Source organism: Phocoena phocoena, chromosome 10 (genome assembly GCF_963924675.1).
Source record: "Phocoena phocoena chromosome 10, mPhoPho1.1, whole genome shotgun sequence".
NCBI lineage: Eukaryota > Metazoa > Chordata > Mammalia > Artiodactyla > Phocoenidae > Phocoena > Phocoena phocoena.
The window spans coordinates 48,621,949-48,639,967 of NC_089228.1; the positions used below are offsets into that span (position 1 = coordinate 48,621,949).

The 18,019-nt window shown below is 46.7% G+C and overlaps 1 protein-coding gene across 1 annotated transcript in view; it reads right to left on the reverse strand.

The window, feature by feature from the left end:
- Positions 1 to 18,019, reverse strand: part of ITGA9 (integrin subunit alpha 9) — a 350,005-nt gene that overhangs the window by 69,015 nt on the left and 262,971 nt on the right. Inside the window, exons 19-20 of the mRNA XM_065885198.1 lie at positions 9,794 to 9,880; positions 6,317 to 6,396 (exon numbers count right to left, since the gene is read on the reverse strand). Of these exons, the coding sequence (XP_065741270.1) occupies positions 6,317 to 6,396; positions 9,794 to 9,880 (167 nt within the window). The remainder of the gene's footprint in view (positions 1 to 6,316; positions 6,397 to 9,793; positions 9,881 to 18,019) is intronic.

An 18,019-nucleotide genomic window follows, 5' to 3' on the forward strand; every position in this document is an offset into this window, starting at 1 on the left:
GAAGCACAGAATGGGGAGTCTTGCAGGGTCATTCTGGAAAGGTGAACACAAGAGGGCTGATGCTGTTGAGGGCTACCATGTGCCAGGCACACTCCTCAGCATGACTGAGCTGGGTCCTCAGAGTAACCCCGGAGGGAGGGGCTCACCCACCACCGACAGGTAAGAAGCAGCTCAGACAGATTAGGTAACTTGCCCCAAGCACCCACAGCAACCAGGACAGTCTCCAAAACCAGTGCTTTTCCACTGTGATGGCTTCTCCTGATACCAGATTTGGGGGAGTGAGGGAGGGGAAAAGGAAGAGGAGAGGAAGGGAGGAGGAGGAAAGGAGGAGAAAGAAGACCTAGTTTCCCTTCACTACTTTATGAAATTTCAAACATGAATTGTGATCATTATTGTAGGGAAGCAACCACCTTCGGAAAAAGCATGGCTACTGGGTACATGATGCTGAACCCAGCACCTACACTTGGTTCTACCACACAGAGTGAACACAGGGTCCCAGTTGAAAGCTAAGTTCACCCTCCAGGGGTGGAACATAAGAGTCCCCAAGACCTGCTGAGGTTTGGACACAGCTCATCTGCACCACTCCCCACCCATCATTCCCTGAACCTGTGCAGAGTTCCTGCCGGCTCCCTGCCCTCCCTCCGCCCCCACTGCCTTCCTCTCCTCACCAGCGAGTGCTGAATGCAACCATACTTCAACAGCTCACATCCCCTCTCCTCCTCTCTCCTATTGTTCTGAAACAATGGTGCTCTGTGACTCTGACCCGACTCCTCATCTGTCTTCCGCATATGGGGTGAATCCATCACAGTTTACAGAAGCAGCAGGATCAGGTGCCCACCTGGCCTCACTTCCTTGCCCTTCCTTTCCCAGAGGGGACAATAAAAGCTGTACAATCACTGCTCAGGGCAAACCAGAGGTGACTCCTGAATGGATGGGAGGATGGAAACGCCCGGGCCTGCTCCCTCCCCTCACCCAGCATCCGGCCAGGTCTGAGCAATTGGTTCCTGATGGAAGCGCCACCCCATGCCCTGCCATTTGTCCAGCCACCTGTGGCCGCTGGCAGCTCTGGCCCAACAGTCTCATCTGTCATCGGGTGACTGCTCCAGACTGAGTGAAGTTGCAAAGTTGAGATAAAGAGGCTGAACATCAAAAGGCCCCCAATTATTCTGCAAGCTCGTGACGGGATAATTCCCATGGTCTGCAGAGCCAGGCTGCTGAGACAGGAGCTCTTGAGAAACTGTTTAGTCTCAACTTTCTGTCCTCCTAAATCCACAAGTAGGCAAGAGATCTTCAAAGGGTGGTGACGGGAAGAAAAGGACGATTGGTATTTTAACTGTGGCTTTCAAGATAAGGAGCTTTAAGGATCTTTCCGTCACAGTAGGGAATCAAGTGCTGTGGGTGCCCTCTGGGACAGTAAGACCAGATTTTCACCAAAGTCTGCAGAGAAATGGGTGCCTGAAATATTCTGCTGCAAGTTTAATAGACAACACAGCTTCCTAAACATCTGTTATTCAAGAAATTAGAAGATTCTGATATTTAATTATTTAAGCGACCAGTACTAGGTGTTCCCTAATGCTATATAGAAATATTAATGTACATAAAGGGATGTTCTTTAATTAAGTTATTAGCGTTTTCTTATATGCCCAGCACTGCATCTGGCAAATAGTAGGTGCTTAACAGATGTGTGCTGAGTGAAAATGTGCCCAGTATAGAGTAAGGGACTATACAGAGTAATCATTTGATGAACCTTTAAAAAAAATCCCAATGCCCAGATCTCACCCCAGACAAATTAGATCAGGATCCCTGTAGGGTGGACCAGGCATCGGTAGTTTTTAAGGCTCCCAGGTGATTCCAATGGGCACCTAAGATCAGAACACCACTGGTCTATGGACATGAGATTCTAGTAGATAAAGTTTCTGCCATTGTGTTGTTTGCTCCCCTTCTTTGACACCTCTGATTAGCCCTAAATGGGACTGGGAAGTAGGTGGAGTTTCCTCTTTTTGACAAGGGAAAGTCTCTTCCATGTCATATTTCCTGCCCAAATGTTCCTTCCCATGAATATCAGCTGCTCCAGGTGTTGAGAGACCCAGACAGCACACTGATAGATCTGCCCAACAATGGCGAGTGTTCTGTGGTTTCAAGAAACAGCAGGAGAGTGAGAATTTTCAGGTTGGAATAAGCATCTGCCCCCTTTATTAAATCCAACAGTCTTGTGCTCTGTGGGCAAGCCATTGCATTGTATCACTCCCCTCTTCAAAACCTTTCCGTGGCTCCCCACTGCCTGGGGAATGCAGTTGAGGCTTTCAAGGCCTTCCGTGGACCAGCCCAATCTCCTCTTTCAGCCTCATCTTCCTTCTACTGCCCTTGTATGTCCCCCACCCTTCCTCTGAGATGGTCAGGAATCCCCAATGCACTTCAATGCCCACCAGTCACATGGGTGTGACAGAGTAGGCTGTGCCATGCACATCCTCACCACTGTGCCTAAGCTTCTTCAGCCCAAAACCAGACTCCTCTGTGTAAATGCCACCTCCCCAGTGAAGCCCTTCGGGATTCTGGCAGTGGGAACAAAGTCTACCTTCTCTACGCTTTGCATTTCTATTAGATCACAGCCATGCTTTATGTAAACGTGAATGATGTGATATTGAAAATAGTGTGAATAAAAAATAATTATGTCTTGCATGATTTCAAAGCTGGCAAGTTCAGACAATTGTCATCTGTGTTGAAATGCTATTATTCCTGTGGCAATGCTACCCTGACAGACAGCGGGAGCCATGCTGCACTGGAAAGTTGTGCAGGAGTTGGGGGATTGCTGGGCTGTATTTTAACATTCACTGTGGTTCTTATTTCCATCTGGTTTGCATGTCCTATTGCAATATGTAGGATATAATTAGTGCTTGTTAAGTCCCACTAGTGCTGAACTAAAGGCCAGAAAGTCTTCACCTTTGGCGTGGAGGCTGGATATGACAACACAAGGTAAAGAGGGTCAAACAACCACTGTGACGTGCTGTGCTCTCATTTTTAGGAGAAAGAACATTCTCTAAGATATTAAGAAAAATGCTAAAAAAAAAAAATAGAGAAAGCAGCACTAAATGCAAAAATATGCTACAGTGGTGGTAGATTGAAGGGCTCTGAAAATGTATACTTCCAGCTTCACAGTGGTTCCCAAAGGAAAATTAATCTTAATTCTTTGAGTTTTAAATAACACTGAGACTGAGGAAGGACTCCAGTGAAAAAATAAAACAAAGCCTCGTTGAGTGTTTGCCCCACCAGTCCTGCTGCTGTCTACTGTTGGGTTGTATTTGTTGGGGCCTGACCTGAACCTCCCAAATGCCCAGTGACTTCAGGCTTTGGGGGCAAAGCCATTAATTAGTAAGAGGCAAGAATGGACCAAGGGTGATGCTGAAAGATTCGGCACTTGGGAAGAATCTTAGTCTAACCTTTGACTAATTGGTGTTTTTGTGAAAATTCAAGAATCACTCAGGCTGGGGTGAGTACGACAGGGTGTTAAAATGCAAGTTTTGGCTGAGGCATAATTGATGCCAAAATTCAGAGGAAAGCACTAAACCAGGATTTACTATGTCTGGTGGCAACAACCCAAACTATAATGTCAAGGATGTAACAGAGTCGGGAAAGGAGGATTCTTGGAGACAGATTTTGGAGAAAATGGTTTGTGGTCAGGGGAGGGTGACTGCCTTTTAAGTTAAGCTTCAGGGGACCTTGATCAGGACAGTCAGATGCAGGCCCAGGAAATGTAAGGGGAGGGGGCTGCTGGCTTTCCCCTCCTGACTCCACAAGGATCACCTGCCTTTCCAGAGACTGTCAGGGCAAAGATTCCTGAGTGGGATCTACAAGCAAGAGCCAGGGTAGGGTCACCTTTGGTCCTGTCCCGGGGCACAGTCTGGGCAGCAGGAACTGAAGGCATCTTTGGCCGCCTAGAGGCTGAGGTTGGAAGATGTGGTGAGGGAGGAAGCACAGGTGAGCCTCCCAAGTAGTGGGAGGGTAGAGGGGGTCCCCAAAGGGGAGGAGCCAGCTCTGCATACCCAGACTGAGTGAGTGCCTGCAGCAATGCCTGGTAAGAAAGACCTTTCCTGTTTGCCTTTTACCTCTCACAACCTGGGGGGGCTCTCAGGAAAAGGGGGAAAGGGCCAGTAGAAGCACCACTGCAGGACAGCTAGACTATTCCCAGAGAAAGACTATTCCCGGAGAAATGCTTCCCTCCTGCAGCCTTGCCCTGGCAAAAGGGAGGACGCCTTAACTTGAAATCAAGTTTTGATTATTTCATGGGACAGGAGACACTTTGATTATGGATTTGTGCATTTGCTTTGAGGCTTGAAGCAACTATAGGAGCCCAAGAGAAGGGCTTTTACCAACTTTGGTCCCTGCTGTATCTGCCCTTGTCTCACACAGTGGCTGGTTGTAGTAAGTGCTCAAAGGTTTGTAGAATGAGTGAGGGACAGTGCCTGCCCTGGGCTGTTCTGCCCTACTTCCTGCACTGAGCCGTGTCTGCCTCTGTCTCTAGACTGACCCTGTCTTGATGAGGTTTGAGATGGAAGACTCTCTCATTCATTCATCCCTGCTCCCTCTCAGCTTCTGCTCAGTGCTTTACACTTGATGGACATGAATGCGGTTGAGAGGAGTGATCCAGAGCCGGATGGCTGAGCCGGCACCTGTTATCTTGAACGATGGGGCGCATCTGAAAAGTCCGGGAGATGACCTCCTCTTTCAGAATGTGGGACCAGGAGCTCCTTCTCAGTGCCTGAGGGTGCAGTCCTCCTTGGAGGAAGTCTTGGGTTGAGCACCCTCATTTCAGAGGTGACCATGTGGGTGGAGGCCTTAGTTTTACAACGCTTAGCCCCTTGCCTCGCTCTGCACCCCGGATTCAGTGGGTCTCCAGTCTTGGCCGCATGCTAACCTGTGGTTGCACAATCGCCTTTCTCTGGTTGACCTGCAGCCCCTGGTTTCATGGTCTGCTCATCTAGTGTCTGGCCTTCCATTTTCCCAGCCTCCATTAGCCATGAGGTTCCTGATTTTGTTATCTCACCTTTTTTCTGTGGATCTTGCCTGACCTTGGGCTTCACAGTGTTTGGTTCAGATCTCCAGACCATCTCTGGGATAGACTCAGATCCCTTAGCATGAAAGTTTGTCTTGGACATTAAGGCAACTAGAGATAAGACATGATAACTGAATGCCTGATCCTTTATCAGACTCTGGACCAGTAAAAAAGTGGCTACAAAGTCATTTTTGGGACAACTGGAACATGGACTAGAGATTAGATAATAGCATTGTATCAGCGTTAATTTTCCTGAATTTTATAACTATACTGGGGTTATTTTAGAGAATGGCCTCATTCTTAGGAAACACATGGAGATACTTATGGGTAAAGAGGCATGATATCTGCAACTTACTTTCAGATGGTTAAGTGGAAAAAATCATACATAGAAAGAGAATGATAAAATAAATGAGGCAGAGCATCAAGACTGAGTGAATCTGGGTAAAGGGTATACAGGAGTTCCTTGCACTATTCTTTGCAACATTTCTGTTAAGTTTAAAATCATTTCCAAATAAAAATTCAAATAAAAAAGGTTGCCTTGGGTATCCAACCTATACAGTCAAAGCTTATATCTCCCTATTCACCCACCTAAGTACCTCTCCTTCCAGCCCAGCTATCGGCCAAGGGCTACCCAGATGGTACTTCAATGCACCTGTGGTTTCTGGCTTGTGGAGGCAGCTCATGACCCCAGAGTCTCTCTCAAGCACCCTTGGCTATACTGGAGAGAGAGAGGCAGGAGCACAGTCCTGAGGGAAGACATCACTACTGCACTGTCCCCTTCCCTATCTGTCCACTCAGTTCCTAGGACAAGCCCTTTCTTGAGGACCATCTCTTGGGGGCCTCCACCAACAGGCTTGGCCGGGCCCTCAGGCTGCAGGTGCCCTGTCCTCGCATCAAGGGATGCTGGGGTACATCCATGAGAAGCCAATGACCACAGAGGACACTTGTGAACTAACCAACCACATAAGCTTGGGCTGGAATCCTGACCTCTCCAGGCCTGTCTCTCCTCAGCTGTAAAATCATTTACCTCTGACTGGATGAACCCCTAGTCCTTCCCAGCTCTCTCTGAGCTGGTGTCTGCACAAGTGGAACTAGACAAGCACCATCCTTGAGAGACCCGATTCTATGCAGCGGTTTGGGGCTTTATCACTGAGCGGTTCCTTCCTCCTCGGCGTTTTGGGCATCATCATCAAAGCATGACCAGGGCATGACCTTTCTTGGTCCCATAAATCTTTCATCTTTGGAAAAAATTTAAATCCCCCTTACCTCTGAGCAGTAACGATGAAGCTAAGAACTTCCTCTTCCCCAGACAGGTGGCTTGTATCAAAGATCACGCTGAATTCATACTATGGGAAAAGAAAGTGACATTTGGCATCAGCCAGCATTCCAAACTTAAACACTACAATCTTCTGCAGTTTATGACCTCTGGATGCTCATCTGCACAGCAAGCTTTATTCTGTGTGCACTTCTCTCTGACGGTCAGGCCAGAGATACAACTTTAGCAATAAAACCCAGAGCCCACTCTGGCGAGAGGCACGCTGTTCTTTTCAGCAACTGAGGTTTTCGTTAGGAAGCGATACGCTTGAACTCTTAAACCAGGACTTCCTAAATTTCACTCACACCATCATCCCAGTTTTTGCCACATCTGCTTATCATATCACCTGTGATATGTACTTTGTATTTTTATTGCCTCACTCTTGCTGTTTAAAGACTATTTTAAAGAGAAGAATTTATATCACTATCACAGATGGGAATCCAGGATCACTTGCCATAAAGAGGAGGTCATCATAAAAATAAACATAATGGAAACAAAGGGATGTTGAATTCTGTTGCCTGCTGAAGGCTCTGGGCCTAAGGTCTGCTCTATTTTGATAAAAGGGAGATTAACGACTGATAGGGAGGTGTTAGAGATATTGTAGAGCTACCGGAGAACTTCTCCCACAAAAAGTTAGGATTGAAAGAGTGTTGAAAAGGTAATAAATTTCTGTTAGAGTCAACGTGGTTTAGTGCTATGTCCACGTATCACCTAAAATCATCTCATGAGCCACCCAAAATCATCTCAGGTACTCCCAGTGGTGGGCACCCTGTGATTCGGGGAACACTGCTCCAAGCAAATGGTTTTTACCATATACACACTGGGCAAGTATGGGAATCAGGAAGGACCCCTTGGGCAGGGCTTATAGAGCCAGGCCCTACCACAAACTATGTGATCTTGGCCAAGATACTCGATCTCTTTGCTTTTCAATAAAAAAGAAGAGGGTGGACAAAATGATCCTTAAATTCTATCAAGTTCTGAGAGTCTATGACTTATTTAATATCTAAATATTTGTTCCTTTATGATGTCATTTCGTTCCTTTATGAAGAATTCTAGGCAATGGTCTAACTTTGCAACACCGGATTCTACTGAACTGAATGCTACCTGAAAGTAATTAACACTGGATCATGACTTTGGACCATCAACTAGAGTGGATGCTGGACATCCCTTTCTAGACAGAAATTTCTGTTGCAGTGAGACCTGTCAGCTTACAGTGAGGGTGGGGCATGGAGACAGGATAGGAAACAGAGCTGGAGGAACCAAAGGAAGGGAAAGTCAAGAGTCTCATTGCAGCAGAGAGTCTGAACTGGCAGGAGATCTGAATTAAACCCTCTAAAGATCAAAGTGAGGTAAGAAGCAGAAGATTTGGGCACAAAGCCAAAATGAGAGCCAGAGGCCTGGGAGAACAGAAGGTCAGGGACCGGGGCAGGCTGGTCATGAAAGACAGAAACATACGGCCAGTGAAGTAAGCAGAGAGTGTGGTCATGAGGCTTAGCAGGTGGTCTGGAGCCTGACGACCCACAGGGTCTGAGGGCAGGGGAGGACAAGCCGGGCTGTGGATAGAGGGAGCCCCATCCCTGCTGGGTCGCTTCTGGGGCTTTCTCCAGGGACTCACCCCCAGAGCCCTGCCTCCAGGACCAGCCTTGCTACAGGCCTTCACTTCTGCATGTGGAGGAAGGCAGTGACATTACCAAGCTGGAAAAAAAATCCAACATCCAACATCCATACTTCTGTTGGCTCTGTGACTATTTTGAAAGAGAATGAATTTTAACAAAATTTAAGGCCCCAGAAGTCAAGATTACTTTATTTTCATTGTATTCATTTATTCACTTTCTCTTTATGGGAAGTGATCCTGGATCCATCTGTAATAAGTTTTCCTTTTAAAATATCTTTAAAACTAGCAAGACGCACCTTAGGTTTGAGGGAAGGAGGCTGGATTTTACAACAAAATGTCTACTTTTTTTTTTTTTCGGTACGTGGGCCTCTCACTGCTGTGGCCTCTCCCGTTGCGGAGCACAGGCTCCGGACATGCAGGCTCAGCGGCCATGGCTCACAGGCCCAGCCGCTCCGCGGCATGTGGGATCTTCCCGGATGGGGGCACGAACCCGTGTCCTCTGCATCGGCAGGCAGACTCTCAACCACTGCGCCACCAGGGAAGCCCAAAATGGCTACTTTTAAAGTGTTTCAATTAAGTCTATTTCCTGTTGCTCAAAAGATTTCAATAAAATGTGTGTGTGTGTGTGTACGTGTGTGTGTGTGTGTGTGTGTGTGTGCATGTGAGTGCCATATTTTACTGCAGGCAATGATGCCCAGCATTCATGTCCTCCTCCTGCATCCTCACCCTACCTGGAATCTCACAGGACTTGGCCCATATTCTGCCAGCTTTTCTGAGGGCAGCCACCACTTGGGGCTTCCCTTCTCCTGGGATGAATGTGGACAGAATGAGGATCAGAGCCAGAAAAAGGGCTGAGGAATCACAGATATAAGAGCCACCACAGTTTGAAGCAGGTACATTCAATGAGGCGGAGGGATTCAAGTGATTTGCTAAGAAATGAGCAAATCTTCCTTACTAGAATATTCTCACAATTGCTTTGCAAAACAGCTCCTATGTACTGAGACCAAAAAGCCTTAGAGATTAAAATGATCCAATTCTATGACATAGGCAGGATAAAAGGATTAAACTTTCTTTTTTTTTTTTTTAGGAAGGGAAAAAAGGTAGACAAAAGGAATATAAAATTTCCTTCAAATCATAGCAGGGAAAACAGCTTCCATTTAAAAAGGCAGAACTGGTCTTTTAGAGTCTAGTTTTACCTCCAAAAATCATATCTTCTACATCTTTGCATCTCTTTATAATGATGGCACATACTAGAATGTTCCATGAATCTCTGAATATGCTAAACCATATTATTGTTTGAGCTTAGAAAATTTGGCTCCTTATAAATACCAAAGTGACTGTACTTTCTTGTACTTTTCTGAAAAAATGAAATGCAATACAATTATTTATATTTTAAGAGGTCTCTTCAAAAATTGTGAGTTCCCGGGGGGAGACAGCCAGGACTGTAGATCACTAGCGCAGACCACATCTTCTCCTATGTTGTCCCAGGGACTCAAAGTGGCATGGGATGTCCCAGAAAATAAAATGTTAAGAGGCCAACCAGATGGTGCTTGACAAAGTACAAAGGCCGTGGCATGTGTCTCACATCTGTGGTATGTCACATGGATCAAGGGGAAGGACCACATGTCCACGGCGCCCCGGAACAGACTTGGAGATGGCTATGGACAGGGCTGGCTGTGCCCAGGCAGGGCTTTGCAGGCCACCCTGCTGCAGTGGGGTGTGGACGAAACCTCGGGGAGGCAGTTGCAGAATGAGTGGCTGGTGGGAAGGGCCGGGGGTGCTGCCAAGGAAGTGCCCCGTCCCTGCCCCTTACCTTCGACTTCGACCTCATGAAAGGGAATCCCACACTGCATTTGAGGAAGTCCGATTCCAGCAGTTCACAGGAAATGCCCATTTCCTCCTGAAAGACAAAAAGTACCAACAGATGGGCTGGCTACACCAGGACAAGTGTGTAGAGGAGCCCCAGGGAGGCAAATCCAGGCTTCAGCAGACATGGTCCTGCTATAGGGAAGTTCTCAGACAACAGCCACTGTTGGCTGTGCTGGAATGAGGCGCCTCTGACAGGCCAAGTCCCCATCCTCCTCTGACTGCCCGCTCACCCCGCCGCCACACTTGCCAGAGGTTCTCTGGGAAGACAGTGCAGAGGACAAAACCACTCTTCATTCTTTCTTTTCTTTATCATGTTTGTTATTGTATCAGAGTTTCCCTAACTGTGTTCTGTAAAACATTAGTTCTGTGGGTATTACATTTTAAAAAAGGGTTTTGGGGTCAAAAAGTTTGGAAGATGTAGGGATAAAAACAGTTAAAAATGTGATTTTTTTTAAAGCAATTATTTTTTTTTGTATTTAATTTTTTTTTTTATACAGCAGGTTCTTATTAGTAAGAACACTCTTCATTCTTAATCAACCCTTTGGCTCTGATCCCTAGTGCTCTCCTGGAGAAACGGGACAGCCCACACGTGAGCTGGATGCCTCCTTAGGTTTGCATTAAAAGGCATCCAAGTCGTCTTTCTGGCTCACACCCTAATCTTGCCTTTCAAAACCTTACTAGTTGAGGAAAAATAAACGCTACGAAAATCGCACCAAGGAAAACACAGCGATTCTTTCTACAGCATGAAGCAATGAGGGCTGAGCTGCACCCTCAGCAAGCCTTCCCAGGGTGGGGGTGGGTGCAAGGGCAAGGAGAGGGTTCCCAGCATAGCTGGCCTGGGCTGGACTCTACAGACAGGCACGAGAAAACCAGGAAAGGGGCCGTGGGGAGCTGCCATCTTACCACCTGCACACATAGTTTACAACCAAAGTCAAAGAAAAGCAGGAGGCTCTTCATAACCCACAGGGCCTCTCCGAGTCACTGAGACCAAATCAAGACTTCTGAGGGGAGAGAGAATGTTTGCAGATATGGGAAAAGGAGAAGGCACAGAACAGAACTAGCACTGGTTGAATGTCTAGAAGCTGGGGTGCTGGAGTTCAATGAGGTCATGTGACTTCCTCAAGGTCATTCTTTTTTTTTTTTTTTTTTTTTTTTGCGGTACGCCGGCCTCTCACTGTTGTGACCTCTCCCGTTGCGGAGCACAGGCTCCGGACGCGCAGGCTCAGCGGCCATGGCTCACAGGCCTAGCCGCTCCACGGCATGTGGGATCTTCCCGGACCGGGGCACGAACCCATGTCCCCTGCATCAGCAGGCGGACTCTCAACCACTGCGCCACCAGGGAAGCCCCCAAGGTCATTCTTGACTGACTCTAAAGCCTACCTCCTTCTCCTACCAAGGCCCTGATCTTCTCAAGGGCCTTGGCAACTCTGCAACACACAACGGCAGCCAAAAGGATTCTGGCTCTGAAATGTCACCCATGCTCCCTCCTCCAATTTCCAAGACCCGGACCTCAGCCCAGACCCACACTTCCAGGTAGATGCGTGAAATAAAAAAAGTTTAAGTTGTGTGTCTAATCAGAAAAAAAAAAAAAAGTGAGCACTTACCACAACATACCTACTTAGTTACATGTTATACACATATACTATTACACTATTATGAACATTATCAAACACAAAAAGTAGAAATGACAAAAAACAAGTAACTCATCTGTGGGATTAGAAGTCAAGATAATAACTGGCGGGTGGCAAGTAGAAGGGAGTTCTCGGGGTGCTGGGGATGTTCTCAGGTGTGATCATTGTGAAAATTCACTGAGCTGGGCACCTAATGATTTGTGTACTTTTGTCTGTTTTCTAAACATCAATAAAACTTTATTTAGAAAATAGCAACAAAGCAACAGCAACACAAACAACCCGAAATACAAGGAAATAAAACATAGGAGATATATAAATATAAAAGGGAACTGTAGCTTATCTTTCAGCATCCAATCTAGATATCTAATGGGGATAACTGATCTCAGTAACTGTTAAGTTTTCTAACTGTTCTCCGTGACCTTAGTCAGCATCCCTCACGTGGGCTTGGGACCTCCTGCATTAAAATTGGTTTGGGATCGCCTTAAAAAAATACAGATTCCCGGGCCACGCCCCAGTGGTCTGAGTATACTCTGAGATTGTGGGGCCTGAGATAAGCATTTTCAATTCATGGTAGGTGACACAGTAAGTGTTCCACTGTGCAATGCTTTGGGAGCCAATGCTATGAGTTTGCCTTTTTTTTCGTCCATTCTACAGGCTGCTTGAGGAATCTTCTTAAAATGCCTCTCTCCATTATGAACATAATAAATCTCAAAATGTTAACACTGGCATCCATTTGGCCCCTACCTCTTTGAGCACATATGTCACTATTCTACAAATATCCTTTACTTGGTCTCATTTCCACACTTTCCACACTTTTGCCTAGTTGTTCCCACTGTCAGGAACACCTTTCCTCAGCCCTCCTTCCAAGGTTTCCTTCACCCATCTTGCCCCAAACACTCGTGGGTGGTAGGTAAGTTTGCATATCTAATATGGGCATGGCACAGGACTTGGAACGGACCCTGAGCATCCATTGAGTGGCTGAGTCATCACATCACCTCCCACGATCAGCACTGAGGACCCAGATCTGAATGACATTAGTCCCTGTCCTTGAAGAGCTCACAGCTTAGAAGGGGGACATCTTCCAGCAGAGAAACAGACATTTACAGGGCAGTGTGAGGGGCTGCTCTTGGAATCTCGAGAACATGCAGCGGCAATCTCAATAAGGAAAACCAGTGAATGATTTCTCAAACGCTGTCTCACGAACTGCATGGCCCAAAGATTGGTCCTAATGATTCACTGTTGGTGGCCTCTTGTCACCATCCTCTTCCTTATAATTCCTCACCCAAGAAGCAATATCCACAATTGGCCCAAGTACAAGGTACTCTAAATCCTAGCTAACTGGCCTGTGGGCATTAGAGGCAGCGAGCTCAAGCCTAGGTGACCTTAACTCCCTGGGGCAGTCTTGGTTTATGTCTGTTGTCCTGGTGTAATTACTCTCAAGAGCATCCCAGGATATACATAAATTATATTACTCAACCCAGTTCCAAAGCTCAGTATCTCACTGGAAATCCCTTTCAAACCAGGACAGAGGTTTTCAATTTAAGTCAAAGGTCTATCCGTTCTCAAAGATTTATCACCCCAAAGACTTCAGGTTTTACATGGATGTGAAGGACTCACTAGGCTTTAAAAATTTACTCTGGAAATTGAGGGGACCTCCGTTTACTCAGCTTTGATCTAAGACTGCTTTTGATTGTCTGAGAACTGCTGAACTACCTTATTTTTGTTAATTCCAAAGTGCGAGGAAATAACATTTAAACCAGCATTTATTGCATTATTCCACATCTCTCTTCCACCCTACTCAGTCTAATAGAAATGACAGAATTCCGGTTGGATCTTGGGGTGGGGGACAAGCAAAAAGAGTGAAAACCAAAGACATCTGTAGGAATGAAAGCGCTCAGTGTATGGTCATGACTCACGCGCTCCCGGACGCTGCAACAGGGAAGAATGTCATGGATCACCCTTCTGCGCCTGTCAGCACCAGAACAGCCCTCCCATGGCTATGTAAGTCCCCTTGACTGAAAGGCTTTAATTCCGTTTTCCACCCTTCACTGCAGCTATGAGGCAAGGAGGCCCCCAGAGCATGGGCCTCAGCAAACACTGTGACTGCTGGTGTGGACGGCACAAGATCTGCACCCAGAACCCCTTTACTAGATGACTTCCAGTCCCTGGCTGAATGGGAGCTGCTTTGCCTGGGAGGTTATAACACCCTTCCTCTGCAGCCTATGATTGACATGGGTGCAAAAGGCTGCCCCTTTGCCTCAAGATGAGACCAGCTGTGCTGGGCAACTCATGTTCCAGAGCCCCCGTGGGATTAGGCTGAGAGCACATCCCTGTCTGCCTCTGTCTTCTGCCCCATTCTGTTCCCTTCACTCCTTTTCTTCCAAGAGCATTTCTGCAGTAAACCATTTGCACAGGAATCCCCATCTCAGGTTCTTCTCCGGTGAACCTGACTTCAGACAATACTCTTTATAGATGAGGCTGCTGGCACTGAGAGCTTCTGGAAAGTACTGGGCACTTGTTCCCAGGTGGGGAGAGGCAATGGGAGGGGAACCCTCACATGCTAACGAATGTTGTTCAAATCCATACTAACCCAAGGAAAAACTTTCTAACTACTGGTTATAAAGTCAGCATAGCTGCCCCCATCAGGGAGCACTTAATCTCAAAGCAGTATCAGCACCCCCTTTGCTCTGGTTTTAGATCCTGCCTGGGGCATAACCTTAAAAAACAGGGTCACTATGGAGCTAGGTACCACCCCCGCCCACCTCCACCCCCACTCCATAGTCAGGCAGGCATCCCGTAGTCAAAGAAGTCTCAGGGAACCTTTAAAAGATGAATGTTGGGGTGATGTAGCTAAACTAGCTGTGCCCTGGCTTTAGACAGCATCAGAAATAGTGATCTAGTGGGGGAAGGGTGCTTTTTACCTCCGCCAGGCACGTGGTACCCCACCAGGAGGTACATGGGAGAGATTCTAGGGACAAGGCTTCTCCGTGGCTCTGATTCCTTCTGTGCCTCAATCATTGCTTACATTGACTTTAGCTTGGAGAACTTACCTTCAGCACTGTTGCAAGACTTATGATTACCAGCTCTCAGCTGATGGGGAATGTGGACCAGTGAATAGACTGTCTACCCTTTGGCCCTGATTGCCAGACAGTGTAGAATCCTATTATCCAACTCATATGCAGTGCAAATCTACTAAAACCTGTTGCAAAGGTGCAGGCTTTCATGAAATCAATGAAAGTGATGCTCAGAAACTGCTCAAACCACTCAAAGCCTCTGATTAAGTATGGATCTGGCAGAGTTAGATGAGTTAACAACTGTTGAAGAAGTCAAAATTATCCTTGGATGATAACACTTTAAGATGCTTGAGAAGATAAGGCTTCTCAAGCCTTATCTTCTCTTGAGAAGTGTTTGGGAAAAATGTACCATCATAAAAACGACCTTTCTGTGATTGCCCTAAAAAAAAAAAAAGGCAAACTATGAAGCAAAGAATGTTACCTTATAATAGGAATATTCATATCCAAAAGCTGCCTACCCAGGACCCAGTTACTTCTTTCATTTCAGAAATTAATGCACTGCTATTTTAAAGATGCTAATAAAGCAAATAAACTTTTGCCTTGGGTCTAAGTATCCTTGACCATTATTATTACAAGAGCTGTTACGTGTAGAATAACATAAACTTATTTTCATAATCTTTAGTTTCATTTTTCAAGTAAAGTCCCAAACAAAACTTAAAGAAAAACTTTTAATATGAAATTCTGGACCCTATTTTAAGAAGATTCACAAAACTGGCCATTTTCCCAGTCCCACTTTTCCTTGGCTAGCAGACACATCCAATTCCATAAAATGCTATCAAGGTTTCTCCCCAGAGATTGAGTAATTCAGTTTAAATTTTCTAAATTTTTTGTTTTACTAAGACACATTACACTCAGGATCAGAAAAACATCAATTAACATTTTTTTTTAGAACACAAGATGAAAGCCTACTTGGTTTCTGCATGTTCGTCTCTATATTCTCAGTACCGGGCACTCAGTAGCTCCCTAGTTTGCACTTAGAACTTCAACAAGCCTTGGCTGTTCGGGGATTCAGATGAAGGGACTTCAAGAGGCAGCTTATTTGCTGGTCTGCCTGGCACGGGAGATGCTTGCCTTGGCAAAGGTCCTCTCTTTTCCAGACATACCTCGGCTGTCCTGGCCCTGGGAGTTTGGCCAGCGGAGCCAAGCTCCAGCCCTGCTTGTAATATGCAGTGTGGCTGGCAGGAAGAAATCAGATCATGAAGTTAGTGAGCCTCCTTGGCCTTCAGGCTCCTTCTTCCCATTCACACAGCATTCGACTTTATTCTGGAGCCACACTTGCTCTGACCACCAACGCAGTGTCCTGTGGGAGCAGCAAATCCGCAAATCTGGTCAGGGCTTAATGCTGGGCTCCAGGGAGAGTGTGAAATTTATCTTCCCGTTTGCTACTTCCTCCTGTGTTTGTCAAACTGAGACGACCCTTCACGTTCTATGTCTGACTGAAGTTTGGTATTCATCTAAGACCCCCTTCCTTTCTTCCAGCCACGTGAGGTGTGACCCGTGAGCTGATAAGCTCTGTGTTAACTCAGTTAATAAAGAATTCAGGGAAATTTTGGAAGCACTTGATCCCAATTCTCTAATTAACTGAGGAGTCAAAGGTGAGCAGGGGTTCTCAATAACCTGGCCCAGTAAGCTAATAGAAAGAGTTTATTCTCCGGAAATACTTTATTGGCCCCACTCAAGGATGAGTCAGCCTGAGCCTCACCAGAAAAAACAGTGCTATTCCTAGACGGGAATCCTTTGGGACAGGGCCCATGGAATTCCTCAGCATGCAGAAAAGCACACGGTTTGCAGCATAGAAAGTGCACAAGCTTTGGTATCGGTGTCCCAGTTGATTTGCTCGGATATGTGACAGCTATGGGTCATCAGACAAACAGGCTGGCCTTTCTACAAGCCTCCATTTTCTCACCTGAAAAATGAAGCCATAACACCTGCCTTATAGGACTGGGGCTGGCCTGCCAGGGTGGATGGTTGTAAAGACTGGGTCCACAGATGGCCCCTACTCAGTAATAGCTTGTTACATGCCAGGTAGCTCCTCTTTTTATGCCCATTTTACAAGGAGGAAACTGGAACACAGAGAAGTTATAGCACTTGCCCAGGATTTCCCAGCTGCCAATGTAAGAATGGACCAGAGGGGGCCTGAGGCGGGGAACCCCAAACAAGGCACAGACAAGGTCCCCTCTTCCTCACCCCCCGAAGAACCCACAGAAACTGAGCCTGAGCAGGTGGGCAGCATAAACCCAATGAATGGAGCGTGTGGCCTTTAAGGAACCTGGAGCACATGGGATGCCAGGACAGATGCCAATCGTGGCTGATAGCCTGGCAAGGCTGGGGCACTGGTTTACAGGCCCTGCCGGATAGGGGCTGGCAACCAGCAGTCTGAGGGAACAGAGGTGATTACCAGCACACGTGGGGGTTCCAAGGCAAGTGCTACAAAGCAAGTGCCTTTTTCAACTTTTGTCTAAACCCCCATTTGGAAGTAAAGGCCCAGACTATTCTGGGTTTCTTCTTTCCAAGCTTAAAAAAGTAAAGCAAGCAAGAGCTAGAGTCAAAACAAATGCTTGAGACAGATGAACCACCTAACTGTTAAAGCCAAAATCCCCTCCGAAGCTAAGGAGTGCTGAATTTGGAGCGTGCACTTTGAACAACCCTGTACCCATCACAGGCAGTGGGAAGTCAGCTGTCCCAGGAGGAGCAATTTTCTTATCAAAGTGGAGACAAGGGAGGCTCCTCCCAAACAGTCCTCTTGGCGCTACGGATGCTTTAAAATGAGTAAAAATCATACTGCATTTAAAAAAACCAACACAAACCAGAAATGACTTGAATAAGCTTATTCCTGTAACATGCTCCTCCTGTGCATTACGTCAACCCCTAATCATGTATTGTCCCAACGTGAAGACAGATCAAAACACTTCCATAAATGCTGATGACTGCCCCCTTTGGGACGGCAGGGAAACTAAAGAATCTAAACAAACAAACAAATAAAAATAAACCCACCATCCCAGCCCCCATTCACCCCAGCGGGTGAGCAGACAAGCCTCTCAGGCTGGAGCTGTCCATCCTTTTTTGCTTCTGGTAAGGAGCGATGGAGATCTCCTCCAACATCCAGTGCTAAGGCAACATTTCCAATTTGAATATTCCATTGGTCAGGCTGCTGCAGGAGGCCAGGCTTTAGCAAGACCAGCTGGGTGGCTTACAGAGCCTTGGTGCTCCAGCCGGGTGTCAGGCCCGTGCCTCTGAGGTGGGAGAGCCGAGCTCAGGACATAGGTCCACCAGAGACCACCTGACCCCATATAATATCAAACGGTGAAAGCTCCCTAGGAGATCTCCATCTCAACGCTAAGACCCAGCTCCATTCAACAACCAGCAAGCTACAGTGCTGGACACCCTATGCCAAACAACTAGCAAGACAGGAACACAACCCCACCCATTGGCAGAGAGGCGGCCTAAAATTATAATAAGTTCACA